The sequence below is a fragment of the Camponotus vicinus genome, unplaced genomic scaffold (genome assembly GCF_025532165.1).
Source record: "Camponotus vicinus isolate PSW18456_S1 unplaced genomic scaffold, iyCamVici1.0 SCAF_12, whole genome shotgun sequence".
Taxonomy (NCBI): Eukaryota; Metazoa; Arthropoda; class Insecta; order Hymenoptera; family Formicidae; genus Camponotus; species Camponotus vicinus.
This window is the reverse complement of record NW_028141948.1, coordinates 15,722,468-15,742,193: the sequence shown is the minus strand read 5'-3', so window position 1 is coordinate 15,742,193 and position 19,726 is coordinate 15,722,468. Positions and strand designations below refer to the sequence as shown.

The 19,726-nt window shown below is 35.4% G+C and overlaps 1 protein-coding gene and 1 long non-coding RNA gene across 8 annotated transcripts in view; one reads left to right on the top strand and one right to left on the bottom strand.

Annotated features, from left to right (window-relative positions):
* The first annotated feature begins 80 nt into the window (after window positions 1–80).
* LOC145962978 (tyrosine-protein kinase Dnt) overlaps window positions 81–19,726 on the top strand; it is a 114,365-nt gene continuing 94,719 nt past the window's right edge. For 2 of the 6 annotated variants that reach the window (XM_083084514.1, XM_083084513.1), the window contains exon 1: window positions 13,505–14,080. In XM_083084514.1, the coding sequence (XP_082940640.1) occupies window positions 13,954–14,080 (127 nt within the window). In that variant the 5' untranslated portion in view covers window positions 13,505–13,953. Of the gene's footprint in view, window positions 453–7,221; window positions 8,619–13,504; window positions 14,081–19,726 lie in introns of those variants that run through there. The other 4 variants (XM_083084517.1, XM_083084518.1, XM_083084519.1 and 1 more) reach the window with 4 other exon arrangements.
* Window positions 3,189–6,856, bottom strand: LOC145962984 (uncharacterized). Of its 2 annotated transcripts, XR_014436044.1 has the most exons (5): window positions 6,759–6,856; window positions 6,218–6,450; window positions 5,189–5,410; window positions 3,512–3,713; window positions 3,189–3,390 (listed from the first exon to the last, which is right to left on the bottom strand). It is a non-coding gene; the product is annotated as an uncharacterized LOC145962984 (long non-coding RNA). The 2 variants fall into 2 exon arrangements; XR_014436043.1 differs by lacking the exon at window positions 5,189–5,410 and having other exon boundaries at window positions 6,759–6,855.

Genomic DNA, 19,726 nt, shown 5'->3' with positions numbered 1-19,726 from the left:
ACGGTTTTAGTGAGATATTTTAATCGAAAGTTTATTTGATGTAAAATTTCGCATAAATTACTTGATGACTCCTCGATATATCGAAAGTAGTGACTCTCAAACAATCGATCCAATTCTTTCATGTATTTGGCATCGCGACGCTTGATGATTTACTGCTTGACTTGCCTCACTGTCAGTTTCGCGTAAATCCGTCACTGATGCATCGAATCGTAGACACAAATGCATGTCCAAAGATTTATTTGTCTCGCCTATCGTTTCGTTTATCCGGACTACCATGTTAGTTCGCCATGACGTAACGTCGTTTATTCGTAATCGGACGAGAGTAATATGGCTGCAGCGATGAATTTACTAGATGCGAGACCGGAGAGCTAAATGTGACAGTAAACGAGACATCGCGTAAAAAGTAAGGGCATGGAAGAGAAGAAATACAGCGGTTTAAGGATATACGAAAGGTATGGTTGTGCTTCTTTTACTACTTCCTGTTTCTCGGCGGGTCCTAACTCCTGGCGCGCCAAGAAAAACCGATGCACGACATACCCGAATGGTATTCAGACAAATTTCGACCCAAGCCAAGAGCATCATAAAAGCTCGCCCCTCCTGTTCGCGCGACCCTCTCTCCATCGAGTCATTCAGAGCGAGGGCGGCAAATTTCCATCGGGGTGACGATCTACGATGTATTTCGGCCAATTCCGCACCCCTTTCTTCGAAAGAATGAGCCGCGATCCTACGGACGTCGTAAATAGTTATAAATTGCTATTCGCGAACGAACGAACGGAATGCATAATTTTTGGCTGATTGCCATCGGGTACGATACGGCTAGTTTTTGTTGCTTCATCCGGAAAACGGGAAGGGAGAGCAAACCAGACCTAGAGAACGTACGCGATATTGGAAATGTTTCCCGATAAAACATGCACGTAGACTGATGACATCGGAAATATCGAATCGAGTTCCATCTATGGACTAACTCGCTGATGTAAAAAGAAAAAGAAGAGACGTAAAAAAGTATTAGAAAAAAATAAAGTCAGTCAAAATGTATAGATATTTTACAAATCAAAAATTTTTCTTTCACTTAGCACACACACAATTCATAATTATATTTATAATATATTAAATGAGTAAAATTTTTCAAGGAAAAGAATTTTCTCCTCCTTTTATCCGCAATGATTTCTGATCTATTCGCATTCTGTTAAAGTTTCCTTCGTCCATACTTTACGCAATCTCTACATGATCGTCTTTATTTCGTTCCTCTGTTCTTTTCTTCTCTTTTCTCTCCTATCCTTTTTTTATTATCCTATTCCTGGTGCCAGCGAAGTTTAAATGGACTTTGCCCAATAGTCTGCGCTGCCCAACCCCCAAGAGCTAATAAACTATAAATTCTTTCCGCTTCTGGTCATGATATTTTGTTAACCTAAAGTCGATTCTGTCTCGGCTCTCACGACAATAAGGGGCGGTTCTTTGGCCTCGCGAAATGGAGATATAAATATATTTCAAATGCGATATATACAAGGTGGTATAAAGCGATCGTGTAATTTATGATTTTCTGGAGAACGGTTGGCAATAGAAAAAATAATAGATAAAAAAGCATGATATAACAATCACTATTTTTTTACAATCTCATTTCTTTTCTTGAATGTAATAATGAAAATACACTTTTTTAATCGAATTATTAGAATATAAAATTCGATATGTATAATAATAATTAGATATTTAAAAAAATAATTATTTCTAAAAAATATTAGAAACGTATTCTTTCTATAAACTTCTAAAAGATTATGTATTAAAATTCTGTTTTCTTATTCTTATTTTTTTAAGTCATCAAAATAAATGAAAATAGACACACATGTATGATTAATATATATAAATAACATAAATAATAAATTACTCATCCTGAAATAGCGCTCGATGTATTCTCTATGTAAGTAAATAATATGTTGAGAAAAGCCTCTAGCGACAAAACAATTTTAATTGATAGTAACTCGAGAAAGCAATTTTTTAAATTATTGAGTATTCGCGCGTTATTGACATCATACTTTAAATAAATAAATAAATTTATCGAGATTTTATTGATTAGATAATTGAATTATCTGACAATCGTAAAACGCAAAAAGCTAAAGATAAAAATTGTTACGATATATGTAGAAAATTAAGGATGAGAATGTCGAATTGTTGCAAACAGATTTTAATGCGATTGTTTACCCAGTATGATTGGAAGAAAATAAGCCGACGTCCGTAACGGAAGTCACGTAGACAGGCTTATGGTGCAAACAGCTTCTCAACGGTCGAATCTATTAATTTAATGCTGCAAAATCGTTCTGTTTTCTCTCAAAACAGCTGATGTAAACGCTTATTTAATACAGATGAAATGTAGAATATATATATGTTGTAAACAGATTTCAAAATAAAAATTTGATCACGAATTTATATCTTTTCAATATATATACGATATAAAGTTTAGAAAGAATAAATTTAAAAAAGAAAATTTAAGAAAAGAAATATTAAGTCATCTTTTTAAGATGATATTACTTTGTTTATTTACGCATAAAACGTAATAAGACAGTTTTTACATTTTCTCTGTAATCTGCTTTATAAAGCGAAAGTGAAAACTTTGCAGAGGAAATTGATTTTTTAGACAGAACTGATGTATCAAACACGCCAATATTTAATGAATGATTTGTTCATCAAGTGTTTTACGTCACTTCGTTTCCTCTGATCCTGGTCATGAGAGGGAAACGATATATTCCATTTTTTTCTTTCTCTTTATTTCAACCCCAGGAAGATACGAAAAATGCCGTCCTCTCTCTCTCTCTCTCTCTCTCTCTCTTCATCGACGTTACATAAGAACATCTAATTCCGGCCTCTGTTCTCGTCTGCTTCAGCCTCGCTGCACCAATTACTTGCGCCCATCGCCTTCGAATTTGCTCGCCTTTGCCGAAGGGCATCCGAGCGGTCCCGCCATCAAAGAAGGCACTCTCCGGTGTAATCTAAGCGGCGCAATTCTGCGCAATTATCGTGGGCCCCGCGCGGGAACAAAGTACAAAATCGTATTTCGGCCTTTGGACCAATGTGGCGGGCGTTGATAACGTCCTACACCCTCCCCGAGCAGACACATGTATTTAAGCTTATACAGTGGTTTCTCTTCTCTGCGTCTCTCAGTGCCCCTCAATGTGCATCGCATATATACATATATGATGTATGTATATATATACATATATATATATATATATATATATATATATATATATCTTGTTTTCTCTGTACGCGCTCTGGTGTGGCGAGTGTGAGCGCGACATCGATCCTGAGAGAACGTTTCGAATTTCAGGGGTAGCTCTCCTTGATTGGATTGAAGGTTCCATTGATCACATATGCTTTGACGCTCATTTTGTACATTTCCTGAGAAAAGAAATGTTTTTGACAAAATGAAGCGCGTTAATATCGAACAAAATTCGATGTGACACGAATAAGAGAAAATATTTATAATTTTCATTAATACTTTAATTTTTATTTCATTTACTTTTTTGAATTCATAACGAAATATATCTTTGCTATATATTATGAATGCCACGTCTGCCAGCATATTGTAGGATCCTTCTCTTCGAGGGGTGATCACCCTTATCTTTCACAGACAGCGCTTTGGTTGAACCGAACGTTCTTGCTTAGGTAGATAATCGGGAAAACAGTCTCTCTTGCGAACCGAACGTTGTATTAATGAGATCCTTTCATCGTACGCGTATCCATTGGATCAAAGAGGAATATAAAAAAGATGATGCAAAAGAACAAGAATTGCAATGTAGTTTTTTGATTGCTAAAAAAGAGTTTTAAATTCATAGATAAAAATTCTATTTATTGATTAAACATTTAAAATATTTGCAGATGAATATAATCCACGGATTATTCTCAAATTAAATAATAGATTTTATAGACCTTAAATAATGATAGATGAAATGAACGAGTATATCTGAACAAAATATAAATATAAATATAAATTTATATTTATATTATTTCTATTTAATTATAATATTCAATAATCATTAATTTTCGTCGCTCTTTTTGTAAAATTTCACATAACTGATATGGATATATTATAAGACTTTGGAAACGGATGTTTAATCATATAACCATTAATATTCCACAAGAGGCAAATTGTCATGTTAGGGGTCAACAAATAGTAGGGTTCCAACTGCTCGCTCACGACCGATTGAGTGTCCCTTCTTACTTTGATCTACTTGTCTCACTCGTTCCTTAGAATTTTTCTCTGTTTTTCTCTTTTTCTTTCTTATTCTGTCTCTTTCTCTATCAAAGTGTCTCGTTTCACGATTGATAATGGACTTTTAATGCGTTTGATTTGCGAATCGCATGATCCCATCTCGTCCTTTTCGAAGCGTAATTTCCATAATATTTCCGGCGCGCGCGATGTGGAGGGTTGAAGGGGAGAACGGTGGATTTATCCATCGTACGAGATATTGATGGTTAAATGTCAATAATTCGAATATGGGAAGAGACACGTCATCGTATATTTTATACAGAAAAAACGAGAAAGAGAGAATGAGAGATTCTGGGTACACGAAATCCAAGAGAAATTGCAAGAGCAATGTTTGCACCGAAAATTACATCTTTTATCTGCGTTTGCGTATCAAATTGCCATATGTAACAGAATGGAAGCAAAATAAAAAAAAAGGCGAAAAAGAAAGGCGGTTTTATCTCGCAAGATGCTCGCAGAATTTTATTTTTCAGAATAGAAAATGTGTATGTGTGTGATATGTATATGTGTGTATTATTATTATATGTTGACAGAAGATCCATTTAATTCTTTTATCTCAGTTTTCCTCTCGTAACATGCTATTATTTCTATAATTGTCCATTTCACAAACATATCAACGATAAAGTCACATTTAAATCTAAATCTAAAAAAAAATAAAGGTTTGTACATTTTGTTCGTATCTATAAAAAAGAGAGAATACGTATTATAAATTATATATGTAATTACATAATTATATGATATTTCTTTTGTCTCTGGAGAGATTACATCGGTGACATATATTTGATGACAGGTATCGTTTAGCAGTGAATCTATACGAATTAGGAGTGCTGCTTATTTTACGAATTGCGTGCCACGTTTGTCGCGTATCCTATCGAGTTATGTCACAGAGCAAATATTGATCGAGTCGATAGGATTAATAGTTAATCATACATAGTTTCTTTTGTCCCATTAAACTGTGGTAACCTCGTTTCCCCGTTGAAATCGACAGAAATCCGTTGATAGATAAATATCACGACTTGGCTGGTCCCATTAAAAAAATGCAAAAACTCGTCGAGCTTGTTTCACAGGCTCATCTAGGTTAATCGGAATTTCTCAGGAGTTTCCTCATCCGATGGTACCGGGGACCATCCTTCGAAGGACTTAAGCTTCTTTCTACGAAGTAAGCACATCGAAAAGTTTCGCGCAAAATATGTCGCATGAACGAGAATTTCTGACCTCGACTTCTGTCGGGATTACTTAGAAGTCTCGAATCTTTAGAAACTTCAAATCCTTGCGTCATAAATTTGTTATAGGATTGTATAAATCGCTTCTGATAATGTAGCTGAGTTTGTCATAATTTTATTATAATTTATTAACAGCACTATTATATTATTATTACTACTATTATTATTATTAGTATTATAAGTTAATAGTTAATAGTTAAGTTAATAGTTTGTTTTTTTATGCTTTGAATACTAATTGCACGCAATCATAAGAATCTAGAATAAAATAAAATAAATATTTTAAGCAGCAACTAATAAAAAAGCAAATTTTAATCAAAAAATCACGTAATTGAATAAATTTTTACTTCGACTAATTTTACAGAATTGAAGTTATACTTAAATAAACTATCTAATTTAATTCTATCAGATTATATCTCTTTAACTTTTTTCAAACATAACTTTAATTAACAATCAACGATTAAAATCAACAATTGTATTTCTTATATATCCTACCATTATATTATTTTTATTTTTCTTTAAATCATTTGATGAATTGCTTGAAAAAATAATCCGGGTATGTGCCTGAATGATTTAAACAGTTTGCGTGTTTTAAATTGGTCATCTTGATTATTCGCTTGTTAATTATACATGTATAATTCATTATTCTCATATTATTTAAGTTCGTAGTATTGGAATTTTTTGAATCTCTGAATGTAATTAGGCAGAATATAAATATTTTAATAACTTGCGTACTTACGTATTTTATGGAATGCTGAATATATTTTGTATCAGTGCCCCACACTCCGCCTCCGTAAACACACAAGGAATATCTGGCACGACGCGCGTTTCTTGTTATTGTTAGAGTCACCTTTGCCGCTGGCGATACTCGAGTCAGTAGTCAGTAGCACGAGCTCGTTTGATCGTATCACTACGCATTGTTACCTTCTTCACGCGATCATTTCCACATTCTTATAATAAGCGGTTATCGATCTGCAAATTAATCAAGACTTTTTATTAATGACTCGTAAGTGTATAAGTAATATGTACTTCATGAAATTCCGTGTGTCCGAAACGTAACGCAATAAATAAATTCCGATTATATATTTTCGAATGTTTATTTATCGTTTTAATTAATCAATGATGTAAGTCTCTTTTCTTAAATTATCGCGCGATCCGCCGAATTTACGCGGTTAATTAAGCGCGGCTGTCATCTACTTGTCATTGACGTTACGATTGACTAAATTAGAGATATCTTTATTAGATAACCGATAAAATATACACAAAGTGGATATACATACCTGCAACCCGTCGTTTTTAACGGTAAATTTACATTTAATCTAATGATAGAAGCTTTCATCTTGTCATTATTATCGAACTGTGATAAACAATGTTTAGTAACGCGAGTTGCGATTTGAAATATAAGAAGCATAGACTACTTACAATCTATGCGAATGTATCGATGCGATAAAAGAGAGAGTAATACTTAATTAGGCAGATATTACATTTGTCATAAGGCAAATTTTTATAAGCATATTGATTGGCTGTAGCATAGTAATTTTTTAGAAATTTTCTATCCTGCAGCCAATCAACGTGTTTAAAAAATTTGTCGACAAATGTCAGTCAACCTTAGCCTAATATTACATTTGTCGTACGACAAATTTTTTAAGCACATTGATTGGCTGCGGGATAATAATTTTTTTGAATCTAGAAATTTTCTATCCCGCAGCCAATTAATGTGCTTAAAAAATTTGTCGTACGACAAATGTAATATTAGCCTTACTCTTTTCCTTCCTACCAGAAGTAGAGGAAGTATAAATATTTTTTCACACTACACACATTAAAAGAGAACGGTGAAAATTGAATGAGTCGAAAGTTTTTGCTTCTCATAATTGTAATTTACGAAAACTATCAAATGTATGACGGCAATTTTGTAGCACAAAAAAACTCTAAGTACGCGGAATCACTCGCGGTTGGTATCCCTTGTATCTAGTCGAGTGAACTAGACGACGCTATCTATCCACCTATCGGCTATCGGCGTTGCAGCGTGACGTAATTCAAACTTTTCTTGAGAAAACTCAAGTTTGCTTCGCGCGTTAACGAACGTTGGATGCATCGCACGATTCAAGGAGTAATCGCGCGATTTATTCGTCCGATATGTGCATCTGCGAGTGCAGAATGTCAGGAGTGACACATAAAGTAACGGACGATTATCGTATCGCGTTAATTCGTATCCGCGAGTGGTTAAATGTGAAAACAAAGGAGTGGATGGAGCGGAGCAAGGTAGTCGACCATTAAGCAAAGAGACTCGTTTTTCGCAGATCTTTATTAGAATCGTACATATATCGCGAATCGGTGAGTGTGTTTGATGTGCTAAGGAGAAAAAAGTTCATTTTAAATTTATTACCAAATAAAATTCTCTCTCTCTCGCTCTCGCTCTCTCTCTCGCTCTCTCTCTCGCTCTCTCTCTCTCCCCCTCTCTCTCCTTCTCCTTCTCCCTCTCCCCTTCTCTCTCTCTCTCTCTCTTTTGTTCGCTCGTTCCTTCTGTTCTCTCAAGGTTTCGAAGCGCGCGCATTTGCGTATTTGAGATTTATTACATATATACGAAATTGACAGTCATATTTTCGGAGATAGTATTCTGCGGATATTTGTTTTTAATTCTAACTCGTACGCACACGTTTCTTTATCCATCGTTATAATAATCTCGTTTTATAAAACGCGCGCGAGCATATATTATTTGTTACTTGAAGTACACAAAGTACATAAGAGTGTAACTAAAAGCAACAGGTGCAGCCGCGTTAGATGACGCGTGAAATTGGCCGCGCAATTCTTGAATTCCTCCCCCTCCTCCCGACATTCGTACGTTGCGCTAATTTCTAAGATCGAGTGTCGAAGAGTAATTTTGTACGAATGCAGTATTTCGCGTTACTCTCTTTTTCGTAATACGTAATAGTAAAATTCGCGTCGCGCGTGCATACGATTAATATCGGGAGTGCCGTGAAAAGTGTCGCGCGATCGTGTGGTAAAGTGATGATTACTAATCGCGCGATCGTAATTAACCTCGCGAGTGCATGTTACGCGAGTGCCACGAAAAAGACAGCTTGGGAAAGCAAGGGAGAAAGAAGAGGAGACGGCAATGAGTCGACGATGAAGCAATGAAGGTAATTTATTATATTTATTATTTTTTTTTTTACTTGCGCGCAATTAATCATTTATCTCGGCAACAATCGCAAGCATATCAAGCATCATATGCGTGACTCTGCATTATTGTGTGACGTAATGTATATAGAGTATTTGAAATTTTTTTATTTTCAGAAAAAGATATTTTAAGAAAATTCTAACAGCATATTTATTATATTTGTAATATTTGGATGTGTCGATTAAGAAATTATTCAAGTAGAAAAAATTTTTTACATAAATTATATTACATTAATCACAAAATAAATATTAATAAGAATTATATTTAATTTTTTATTATGTTTTAATTATATATTGCAATTATAAAAGCAGATCATGTTATATATATTTAATATTTAACAGATAATATTCTAAATTTTTTTAACCTTAATTTAAAATATTAGCTATATTGGTGCAAAAATTTAATATACAAAAAATAATACAAAATATTGAAAACTTGAAATATTATGTAATATATATGAAATCGGCTATAGATGTGATTGAATCTCCTAAATTTATATAAATTTTTGTTTTCGCAATAAATATGCTTGATTGTTGTTTTCGAGTAATGATGCGCAAATTATTTCTATTAATTTCTATTTTACATTATGAAACTACTTTATTGTAGTGCACATGAATAATGATATGATTAGTTCTAAATGCAAAAGGTAAATTTGCTAAATGTATTAATAGGTAATAATATTAGGATAGATTTGTTTTGTTTGCATAACTATGCATATACATCGTACATAATTAATATCACGATCGATTTTCAATCATTATTCATTATTAGAATATTAATGAATTAGAATATTAATGGATTAAAATAAACTGCCTCGAGGACTTCGTTAATTTGATGTTAACTATTTTTTCGTTAGACATTTTGCTCGTTATATCTAATCTTTCAATTTTAATATTTACATTAATGAAATAAACTCATTGCTAATTATTTTTAGATTTTACGTTATAATTCATAATGTGTCAAGTATAATTTTCCCCGTTAAAATTCTCGATCTCTTTTGACTCATTTTAATTAAAGATAAGAGTGAATCGACGTGTCGATCGAACACCGCAATTAAATATTTACAGATATTATATATATATATATATATATATATATATATATATATATTTATTTATTTATTTAATTTATATATAATCAGGACTTTGATACTTGGCTGAATTTATTGGCATGATAGTTGATATGTCACATTTTTTATTTTCGATTTTTCTGTCACTGATTGAATGAAATAGATATTTTCGTAAAATTAAATATATAAAACATTAAATGAGCAAAATGAATGATGAGAAAGTAGATTTAAAATCTATAGAAGATCTTTGAAATGGTTTATTTTAATGAGTTAAATAATTAATATTTTAACAATTAATAATATTGTGCTATAATTAATTATAAATTAATTATAAATTTTGCTTTATTAATTTCCTGTGTTTTTTAAATATATATAACTGTACAAGAAAGAGGTCAATTAAAAAGAGTATAGATATAAAATAAATACATGAGACAGTCGCAAAATAAAAAATCTAATTCAAAATTTGTTTATTTAAAATTATAAAATCTTCATCACGAGAAATTAAGTTTAGTATATTAATTTATTGTTAAGCTATTGTTGTAATTTCGAATTGTTTGCTTTATATACGTAATTAATATTAAAAATAGAAATGCTGAAATGTATTAATAATTTTAATATTTTCATCTGTGAAAAAATATTTGCAAATTGTAAACAAAAATTAAATATATCAGAATTAATTAATATTGCAAAAATAATAAAAGTTTCAAAAATATTTAATTTCTTATGGTGAAGATTGCGGATTAACAATGATGGTTGCAAACCAAGATTAATCCCAGTAATTTGTGCAAAATATTCGAGGGGAGTCGTCGACATAGGTACATATCGCTTATATCAAACGTATAATCCGAAATATAGTTGCTCGAAATGTGTTGAATTGTGAAAACCATAATAATTCAGTCTGGAACACTGAAATCCCCGGCGGCATTAAGTTGAAATAAGAGGGACGACGAGGAAGAAATATAAATGTAAATATTAATACAGAGAGTTGGGCTACTATATGGATCTTAAGAACCGAGGGGAGACTTCCTCCACGAGCTTGCTTCCCTAGCCTCTTTCGTTCGCTCAAATATTTAATGGATTCGACTAGATCCACTCTTAGCTTTAGCTATATTCGTGTAACTTTCGTATGTGTATACATTGAGTTCGTGTGCTGTTCAATTTATATACGTACATACGCTATACGCTTGCGTGATTCTGCGAAAGCTCAAACTACATCCTTACGAGTCGGGGTCGAATCACATTTCAGCGATGTCAGAGAGAGATGTTTTACGCTTGCTATCAAATAGAATGCATCAACAAAGTTAAATTATATCAATCAATGTGTGATCCATCAAAAAGAGGAAAATGTTACACTTATAAAAATATCGATGAAACAAAATTAAAAACATTCTTAAATTATTTAAAATTTTAATTTATAAAAGTTTTAGATATGATGATACTTATGTAAAAATATATTAAAAAAGCAAGAAAGAGAGAAATAGAAAATAGATACAAGACGTAATTATAAACATCTTTCTCTTTTTTTTACATTATTTTTTTAATACAAAATCAGTTGGTAAATTACGGTAGCTTCGCGTAGTTTGTAATATCACTGTTGTATAGATTTTTTTGTGCGATTGCAATTAAAATTATTTTGCTCCCATGTGTCGAATGTCGACGTCAATATAAGATGACTTCGGGAAAGCATCTGTTGTGTGCAAGCTCGAGGAAAGCGCGGTTCGACGAAAGAGCGAAGGCACGAACGAAAAACAGTCTTTAATTATTTGCGATCGGTTCGGGCGAGTCCCGCGGGTGTGTTCCGTCGAGTTCGACGGAGAGTTAATTAATCCCGCGGTATAATTAAAGCGCCGTTTCGTCAGACCGAGGGACGAGGGGAAAGGGGGGCGGGGGGTAGAAGGCGGGCCCGCTGGAAGTTAAACTCTACGAAGATCAAATTGTGAATCCGAGGCTGTCCGGGGGACCGTCCGGCGATTCGCCAGGAGAGGGTGGAAAGGAAGTGGACTCTGCGACACGACAGGGGTAGCCGGAGAGACCGATTTAATTAAATTCTAACGCTTTCGGAGAAACGCGCGCGCGAACGAGCGGCGTCGATCGTGCACCAATATCTCCGATGCCTCCCCTGCCCTCTTTATCCCCCGCCCCTTCTTCCTTCAGAACCATACGAGGAATCAACGTGATCTGGATCGACGCGTGATTGTTGGAAATTATTTCTTTCGTCGTTACGTTCCCTCTGTGCTTTCGCGTGTCGAGCTAAAGCTCGTCAGCGACGATATTGCGTTCTGACGAGGACCTGGAAACGCACGGGCGAGCACGGGGGAGGGTGAGAAAGGGGGAAGGGGCTATCACAGGGGGAAATTTCACGGCTCGAAGTGGATTGAAAGTTTTTGATGTTATTGGATGCTGGACGTCAATTTCGTCGTTGTGCCGAATCGCGGCCGTTAATCGGCACTCTGTCGCCGCCACGTCAATAACGAGTTCGATAGAATTACGGGCGACAAAGGTTTCCCGTATTATTACGAAATTATATCGTAAATCTGATCGTTTGCGTGTTCCACGCCGTGGAATACGCCATTGCAAAAATATTTGTATGTATTCTACGGTGAAATTCTATTTTTTGAATTTTCCACGTCTCGCGCGCGCGCGCGTGCACACACACACACGCACATACACACACACACATACACGGCATATAAATATGGGGTGGATTGTTACCGATTTTTATATTTTTCGCGTTGTACACTTTGGTGAATAAATTATCGAAAAATCCGTATATTGCAGTTTAAAATTGGAAATCTTTTTTTTTTATTTTTTATTTTTACATTTCGATTTAATTCTTATTTTGCTGCGAAACGTGTTTTTTTCACAATCTACAATTAATACTTAAAATATATTTGAATGCATGACATACAGATTAAAATAATAATTTTTTTTTCTATTTTTTGCTGATATATTTTTCTTGCAAATGGCACAATAGATGATTATATGTGTTGCGTGCACGATTATTGTAGGATAAATTATGTCATTTACATAGAGGATTATGTGCGCATTTAAAATAAACGTTGCATGCGCAAAAGATTTATTTCGCCATATGTTGTGACCATATCACTGATATAATAATTCATATAAATGTGACAAATACGCATATATTATAAGCGTGCAAAATGTTCTTGGAACGTTTCCATGACATCATCGCGGTTGACCTAATTTTAATCATGAAAGGACATGCTCGGTGTAACCACAAAACAAATTAATTACGTTAGTGCTGCCTATAGTCATGAAAGCCCTGCACGAAGCGATTATTCTTAATTTCATGCATCATCAATAATCGTGCACGAATATCCCCAATAATGGTTGAAGTATCCTCTCGATATGGACGAATAACAATTTTTCAAAAAGCAATATTTTCACATTAAAATCGTGGAGAAGCTATGGCAAAAAAATGCAGACCGGAGGGAGGAAAGCAGGGAGGATTTTTCACGCAATGCGTAGCAATGCATACATCCTCGCTATTTTCATAGCGATATCTCGCGCGTGATTTTCGCGATATTTATCCGACTGTCTATTTTCGACGACGTAATTTACACCTTACCGGGATTTGCGATGCGTACGCACGCACCCACTGTTTTTCTAGTTCAATCCATCACACGTACGTGTGCATAATATGTCCGTTCGTCGTATATAAAGCGACGAGAGGTTGCATAGGCGCAGGCGCGACGAGATTCATCGTCGCGACTCGAAAAGGACGGACATTCGGCACGCCGTTCAGTCGAGCACCGACGTCGACGACGATGACATCGTTTCTCACCCTTAACCAGGGCGCCATCCTCGTCTTGTCATCGCGCTTCGCCATGTGATCGTCTTGCCGTTCGAGGACTCGTCCGATCATGAGCGGCTTATGACGGTGCGTGTGCGCGCGAGAAAAATGCGTTGACCATCGTCGAAATTCGCTCTTTTCTACGTATCGGGGTGGAAAATGCTCCCCGATGATTTTCTACGACGATTACGATGATTGATAAATCTCGGCGAGCGTAGCGATCGAGAGAAGGAGAGACTGACATATCGGGACGGCGTGAGAAATGGCAGGGCACGTCGATGAATGGATCCACGTGCGAGCTATTCATGCCAGAGAGAACGATAGGATTTTTGTGCGATTCTTAACGACGCGGTGTTGAAGTTAAAGGGCTACTTGGTGCGTGGAAACGGTAGTGCTTACGGAGCATGTGAGACAATGCGGTGGTGTAGTGGTCCTTGCGATCTCCTGCGGCGCGAGTTCTTCGTCCTCCTCGTCCTGATCGGCTGCAGCGATGCCTATCTTAATGTATTCATCAGTCAGTCTCAGGTCATGAAGCTCTTAGGTATGTAGGATTGCCACTTGATGTTGACATGAAGGAAATGGTGAAAATGTAACATACAGTCGTAGGGAACTGAATAAATTAATTAATGCCGGTCCAATTAATACGTAGATAGATTTCGCATTTTTTTTTTATTTACATGTAGTTTTATTCACAACAAAAATTAGAAAAAATATATTTAAGTGTATTGCAAAAAGAAGAAATTTCTGTATAAAAATTGATTAATACTTTTAAACATTAATATACTTGATTCATATTGATTGATCTATTCAATCATGTTGTCGTAACACGTCAATCTAATATTTTGTAATTTTTCTAATTTTTTAAATTCTTTGAATTTCTTAAAAATTTTTATTCATTCAAACATGCAGCAGCCTCTTTAAATTTTTTGATATCAAAATGAAAATATGCATTGGAAATAAAATTTCATATATCATACAACACTCAACGATATGTCACTTTGTTTTATAAAAGTGCTTTTAAAGTACAGCTCATTTAATTTAAAAAAGAATTTTGAAAATATAATCTTTATCCTACATAAGTTTATCTGAATTATGAATAAAAATTATTTAAGATAAATCGTAAGACAATTACAAATATCGCGTTAATTGAATTTGATGTATAAACATTTACTTGTATATCTTATCCGACACATATGAGAAACAGTTTTAATTATATCTGGTTTATTAATGGAACCCATCCTTCGCGAGTAATCTTTTCCTCGTAATGCCGTGTCATGCTAACATCGTGCAAGAGCTATAGTCGCAAAAACGTTAAAATGCTTGCCCCGTCCTCTCAACTTCGCATTACTTTTTCCATTCAATCGAAACTCGCGCGTACATTTCCGCGTGGCGGTAAACATGAAAAGTTCCTCTCCCATGGCGATGTTCGTTAACAGGTCCCATTACAATTGCGCGTCGGACGCGCAATATTTTCTGAGAGCAAACGAAAGCCGGCGAACGCGCGAAAAAAGAGTTGACAGAGAGAATCTGTGAAACCGGACCATTACTATGTTGCCGCACCGGTGCTTGCGCATAAAGTCACAACCAGCGATAAAAACGAAAAAAAGAGAAATAAAACCAACAGAGAAGAGAATCGAGCTCGGAAAAGCAGCGCAAAAGTTGAAAGTTAATATTATAGAACTAGTTGAAAATCAGCAAATTAATAATGAAGCATGAATAAAAAATAATATAAATTTTTGCTACAATATTATTTTTAGTACTTTATTTTTAAAAACTTAATTGAGAGCCTTTCCCAAAAAAGTTTACATTTTTATGCTTTTCAAGAAGAATTCAATTAAATGTCAAAAATTTCGGACAAGTATGTATGCAATGTTAAATATACATTTTTGTTAGACAACTGATAATAATTTTCATTTTACGTACACAATTAAAATCGATTTAAGTTATACTTTTCTTAAAAGAATATGTTAGATTTTTGTAAAAATATTAAAAGAACTTTAAAAACTTGGTTTAAAAAATTTAAATTAAATTATTTTTATTGGTTTAAAAAATTTAAATTAAATTAAATTAAATTAAATTTAAATTAAAATATTAAAAGAACTTTAAAAACTTGGTTTAAAAAATTTTATTCGAAAATTGGAAAATCAAGTACCTTTAAAAAATTGACGATATTATTTTCCTTATTTTGAGACCAAACAAAGATTCTTGCGCATAACATAAGTATTAATGCCCACTAACGTCGGAAATGTCTTTTCGCTTTTACATTCATAATTGCGAGCCATTTGTGATTGTACTATCCTTTGTACCTTATCAAATTTGGTCTCTTTAACGTTCGCATCGTTTCGCATCCCCAGTGTGCAATTAACGCGATTGTAACGTGTCACAGGGGAAAAAACTCTTTCGCGAAACTCGTTGGCGCGCAGTTTTAACAAACACGGGCGGAAAAACTTGGGGTTGTGTGCAGTACGGAAAAAAAAAGATGGAGAGCCGTATATATCTCGAGGCGTCGTGAGAGCGAAACCGCGGGATGATGAACGAAAGAGAGCGAATTAACGTCCGGGACCGCTTATGACAAGCGCACGCGGAGTGTCATTTTAGCAATTTGCGGCACAGACCGCTCGTTTTAATGGTCGCCCGTCCATATATATCGGGATCCTGCTATACATCTAGATAGTCTCCGTTCCATTCGATATCACTTTACGGCCCTGCGATTCATATTCGCGCGCGCTCGCTCGCGATCCGCGCCGAACGCGGATCAAGCGTTCTCCACTCGACGTCGGTCGGTGGATTGAACGGGGTCGGGGGTGGAGGGGTGCTCGGGTGAAAAAAAAGGCGAAATCGCTGTATTTACGAGCGGCCGGTCCGCTCGTGACTCTTCGAAAATCGAGGCAATCCCGGCGGTCGCGACTCTCCGAACGACAGAACGAAGCCGACACGTTCCGCTGGTTGCGTCGCGCGCTATAGCGGTACAGATTGCGCGCGGCACTTTCATACATTTTACGTTAATCGCGAAATATGGCGCACCGGATGGCGAATGTGCGAAAGAGATAGGGAAAAGAAGACTGAAATAACACGTAGAAGCGAATTTGCGCGCGAATTGAAAGCGGACGGCCAAGTTTCAACGCATTTGTCCTCTTTGTGCGTTCTTTGATTCACGATGGTCCGATTTAACCCATTCAGACCCTATGTACATAATTATGCACAAAAACTTTAAAATCATGTGAAATAATTATTTTTTAGAATTAGTTTCCCTGCGATCTCTCGGTGGACTAAATAATAATAAAAATAATAATAATAAAAAAAAAATAATAAATAATAATAAAATAATAATAATAATAATAATAATAATATATAATTTTTTACATTACCAGAAAAAATTCAGGTCTGAATGGGTTAATGGCGTTTTAGTAATAGTGCAGTAGCTAACGTAAAATCGCGATTGGAGGTAACGTAGTATTGAGAACGCTTAGGTATGAGATATTTATGGGAGATGCAGGTCTCGTAATATATCGATAAACTGGGCTAGTTTGACTCCTCTTAGTGGGTAACTTTAGTCAGTCTTGGAAGGAATATATAATTAAATTTCGCTGAAATTACACTAGTGGTATAAGCACGCATCTAAGGTACACCGAGGAGAGATAACATGGATAAGAGGGATAATAGCGCCAAGAGAGGGCTGATAGGATCTAAGATTGAAGACAAGTAGTGTTGAGTATATTAGTTCATATAAAGTTATTAAGTTTAGTGCTGTACTTAAGCTGTGTTTTAAAACGCTTGATCTTAATGACAAATTTTTTTTAGTACATATAAAATTGACTTTTCTTCGGGAAAACTTTGGGCAACTTTTCATTATTTTTCTTCTTTGCGTTTCAAAATTATGAATAATTGCTTATCAATGATTATGAATTTTTCTTTAATTATACATATATACATAAAGTTCATTAAAATAAATATAATTCTTTTCTTTATTACTTTTTGCAAACATTATTGATTTATATAATTTTAGCATCAATTAAGGATATTAAAGATAAATATTTTTTAATGCATAATTGAAATTAGTCTCTCTGCTTGATAGTTTATGTAATACGAGGATGCAATGCTAATTTAGCAGAAAAAATGCGGTGATTCCGTTTCTTGGACGGGTCTATCTTTTAGATGCCCGAACAGCCGCGGATCTTTAGAGAGAGATACAGGGTAATTTTCGTCACATTTCGGATTCCGTCGTTGAAGGAGTAGAGACCGGCAACTACGGGAAAGTGAAAGGGTTGCCTCTAAGAGGAGTAAGCGGTGGGGCAAGTTTCGTCGCCGACGCTCTCGAAAGTCACTTAACTTAGATTGCACGAGCGAAATGACTTTACTTCCCCGGAAAACTTCGTTCCGTTGGAAAGGCATCTCTTCTCTGCAAGCACTAAAAAAAAAGAAAGAAAGGAAAAAAGAACAGAAGAAAAAGAGAAGAGTCGCAAGAGAGAAAGAAAGAGCGTGCGCGGAAGGTGGTTGAAAGTGGTGTTACGTACGTAGGGGGAGAGGAGAGAAAATACTCACTACCACATATACACATGCACATTCTCCTTTTGCGAGAACGAAGATACGAGTTGACTATTACCTGACACCTCCGTGCGGATTCAGCATTTACTTCCGTCGCCGAGTTCGGAACGTTTACACGGGGTTTGCTCTGATTGGGCAGGGGATTTCTCACTATGTGATGAAAGGCGCGGGATGAGTTTGCGCTTTGAAGTAATATCCTTATTCCTCAAATGGAGTTGTCTCTCGGCAACCTGGATTTACTACCGAAATTGCTTCGCACTAGTCACGGTCTCCAACGGTGTAGGATACCGAGTCTTACTCCTCGATGAAGTTATTTAGCGGCAACGTAATCTTACATAGATGGAATATACATTTTTTTTATTTCTTTTCCGTAATAATAAATATAATTTGCATATATAATATTATTGTCGTTAAATGAGCAAGATTAATATAAGAAATAGAGTGGTTAAAATTGTAAAATTGGGTATTACTTTGGAACAATTTTGCTAATTTTTGAAATATCAAACAAACTAATAGAGGCAGACTCGTAGGGCCGAGTTGTTTGAGAACATTTGCACGTTTATCTTGCGTATATAGCGAGATTTCGCGAACTGCACTCTCCCCGCAATAAGCAGGAACTTTGGGACTACCGCACATTCTAGAATTGATTTTTAATTTACCCTCGTATACGATGCACGCTCGCTGCAATCGCCTCCGTATGTTTGTCCTGTCTGGACCACGAAACGGCCCGACAAACAACCAACAACGTGTTCATTGCCGACGACTGTCGGACTAGCTTGTGAAACGACCCTTGTCGATTCCCCAGGCTCCGGCCGTGTCGCTGGAAACGACACGAGAAAATCGATTATTCCACAAGAACGCCCATTAAAAAAATAGTATTGCGCGAAAAGATTAACGCGTGCAATCTATACTTATTTTTGCCCATTTCTCTCTCTCTTTTGCAACCATGAATATTTTCTCCGTTTAACGTTAATTTACAATTGACTCCATTATTTTCGGGTTATTTAAGAGAAAGAAGAACAAAGAAAAGAAAGAGAGAACGAAATTACATAAATTATACACACATACACGTTGCTGCAATTTTCTATTTTATTTGCACTTATTTATTAAAATTTTTGAGTAACTTAGAATTCATCTTTTATTCATATATTATTAAAAAGTTTTGGCTACTTTTTCTTTTCGATGTAGGAGATATAAAGAATCATTCATTGAGAGGTGAAATAGATATTTTTGAAATGAAATTTCTCATATGGTTTTGACGTTTCAAAATTGAAGATATTAGGACGTCCAATTTTCTCGCCCGTTAAAGACAAATTGCTTCCATTCCGGAGTGATTCTTTCTTTCTGGTTTTCTTTATCACAGTTTATCTAGTTAGCGCGATTACGAACAATTTATACGACGTATAATTTCTTTTGCAAGATGTGCGGCAAATTCCTCCCCTTTTTTCCCTCTATTGTCCGTTATTCGACATGCTGCGAAACTTTGACGAAAATTTTCGGCCTTTTTCACACACGTGCGTAATTTTCGCGCTGGACCCGACCGCGTCAATTTCTCCAAAATTGCTGCTGCCTGGAGCTGGCAAGGTGGAGGAGCGGCGTCAGCCCGAATTGCAGTAGTTTGGCGTTGGGTAGATCCGACCGG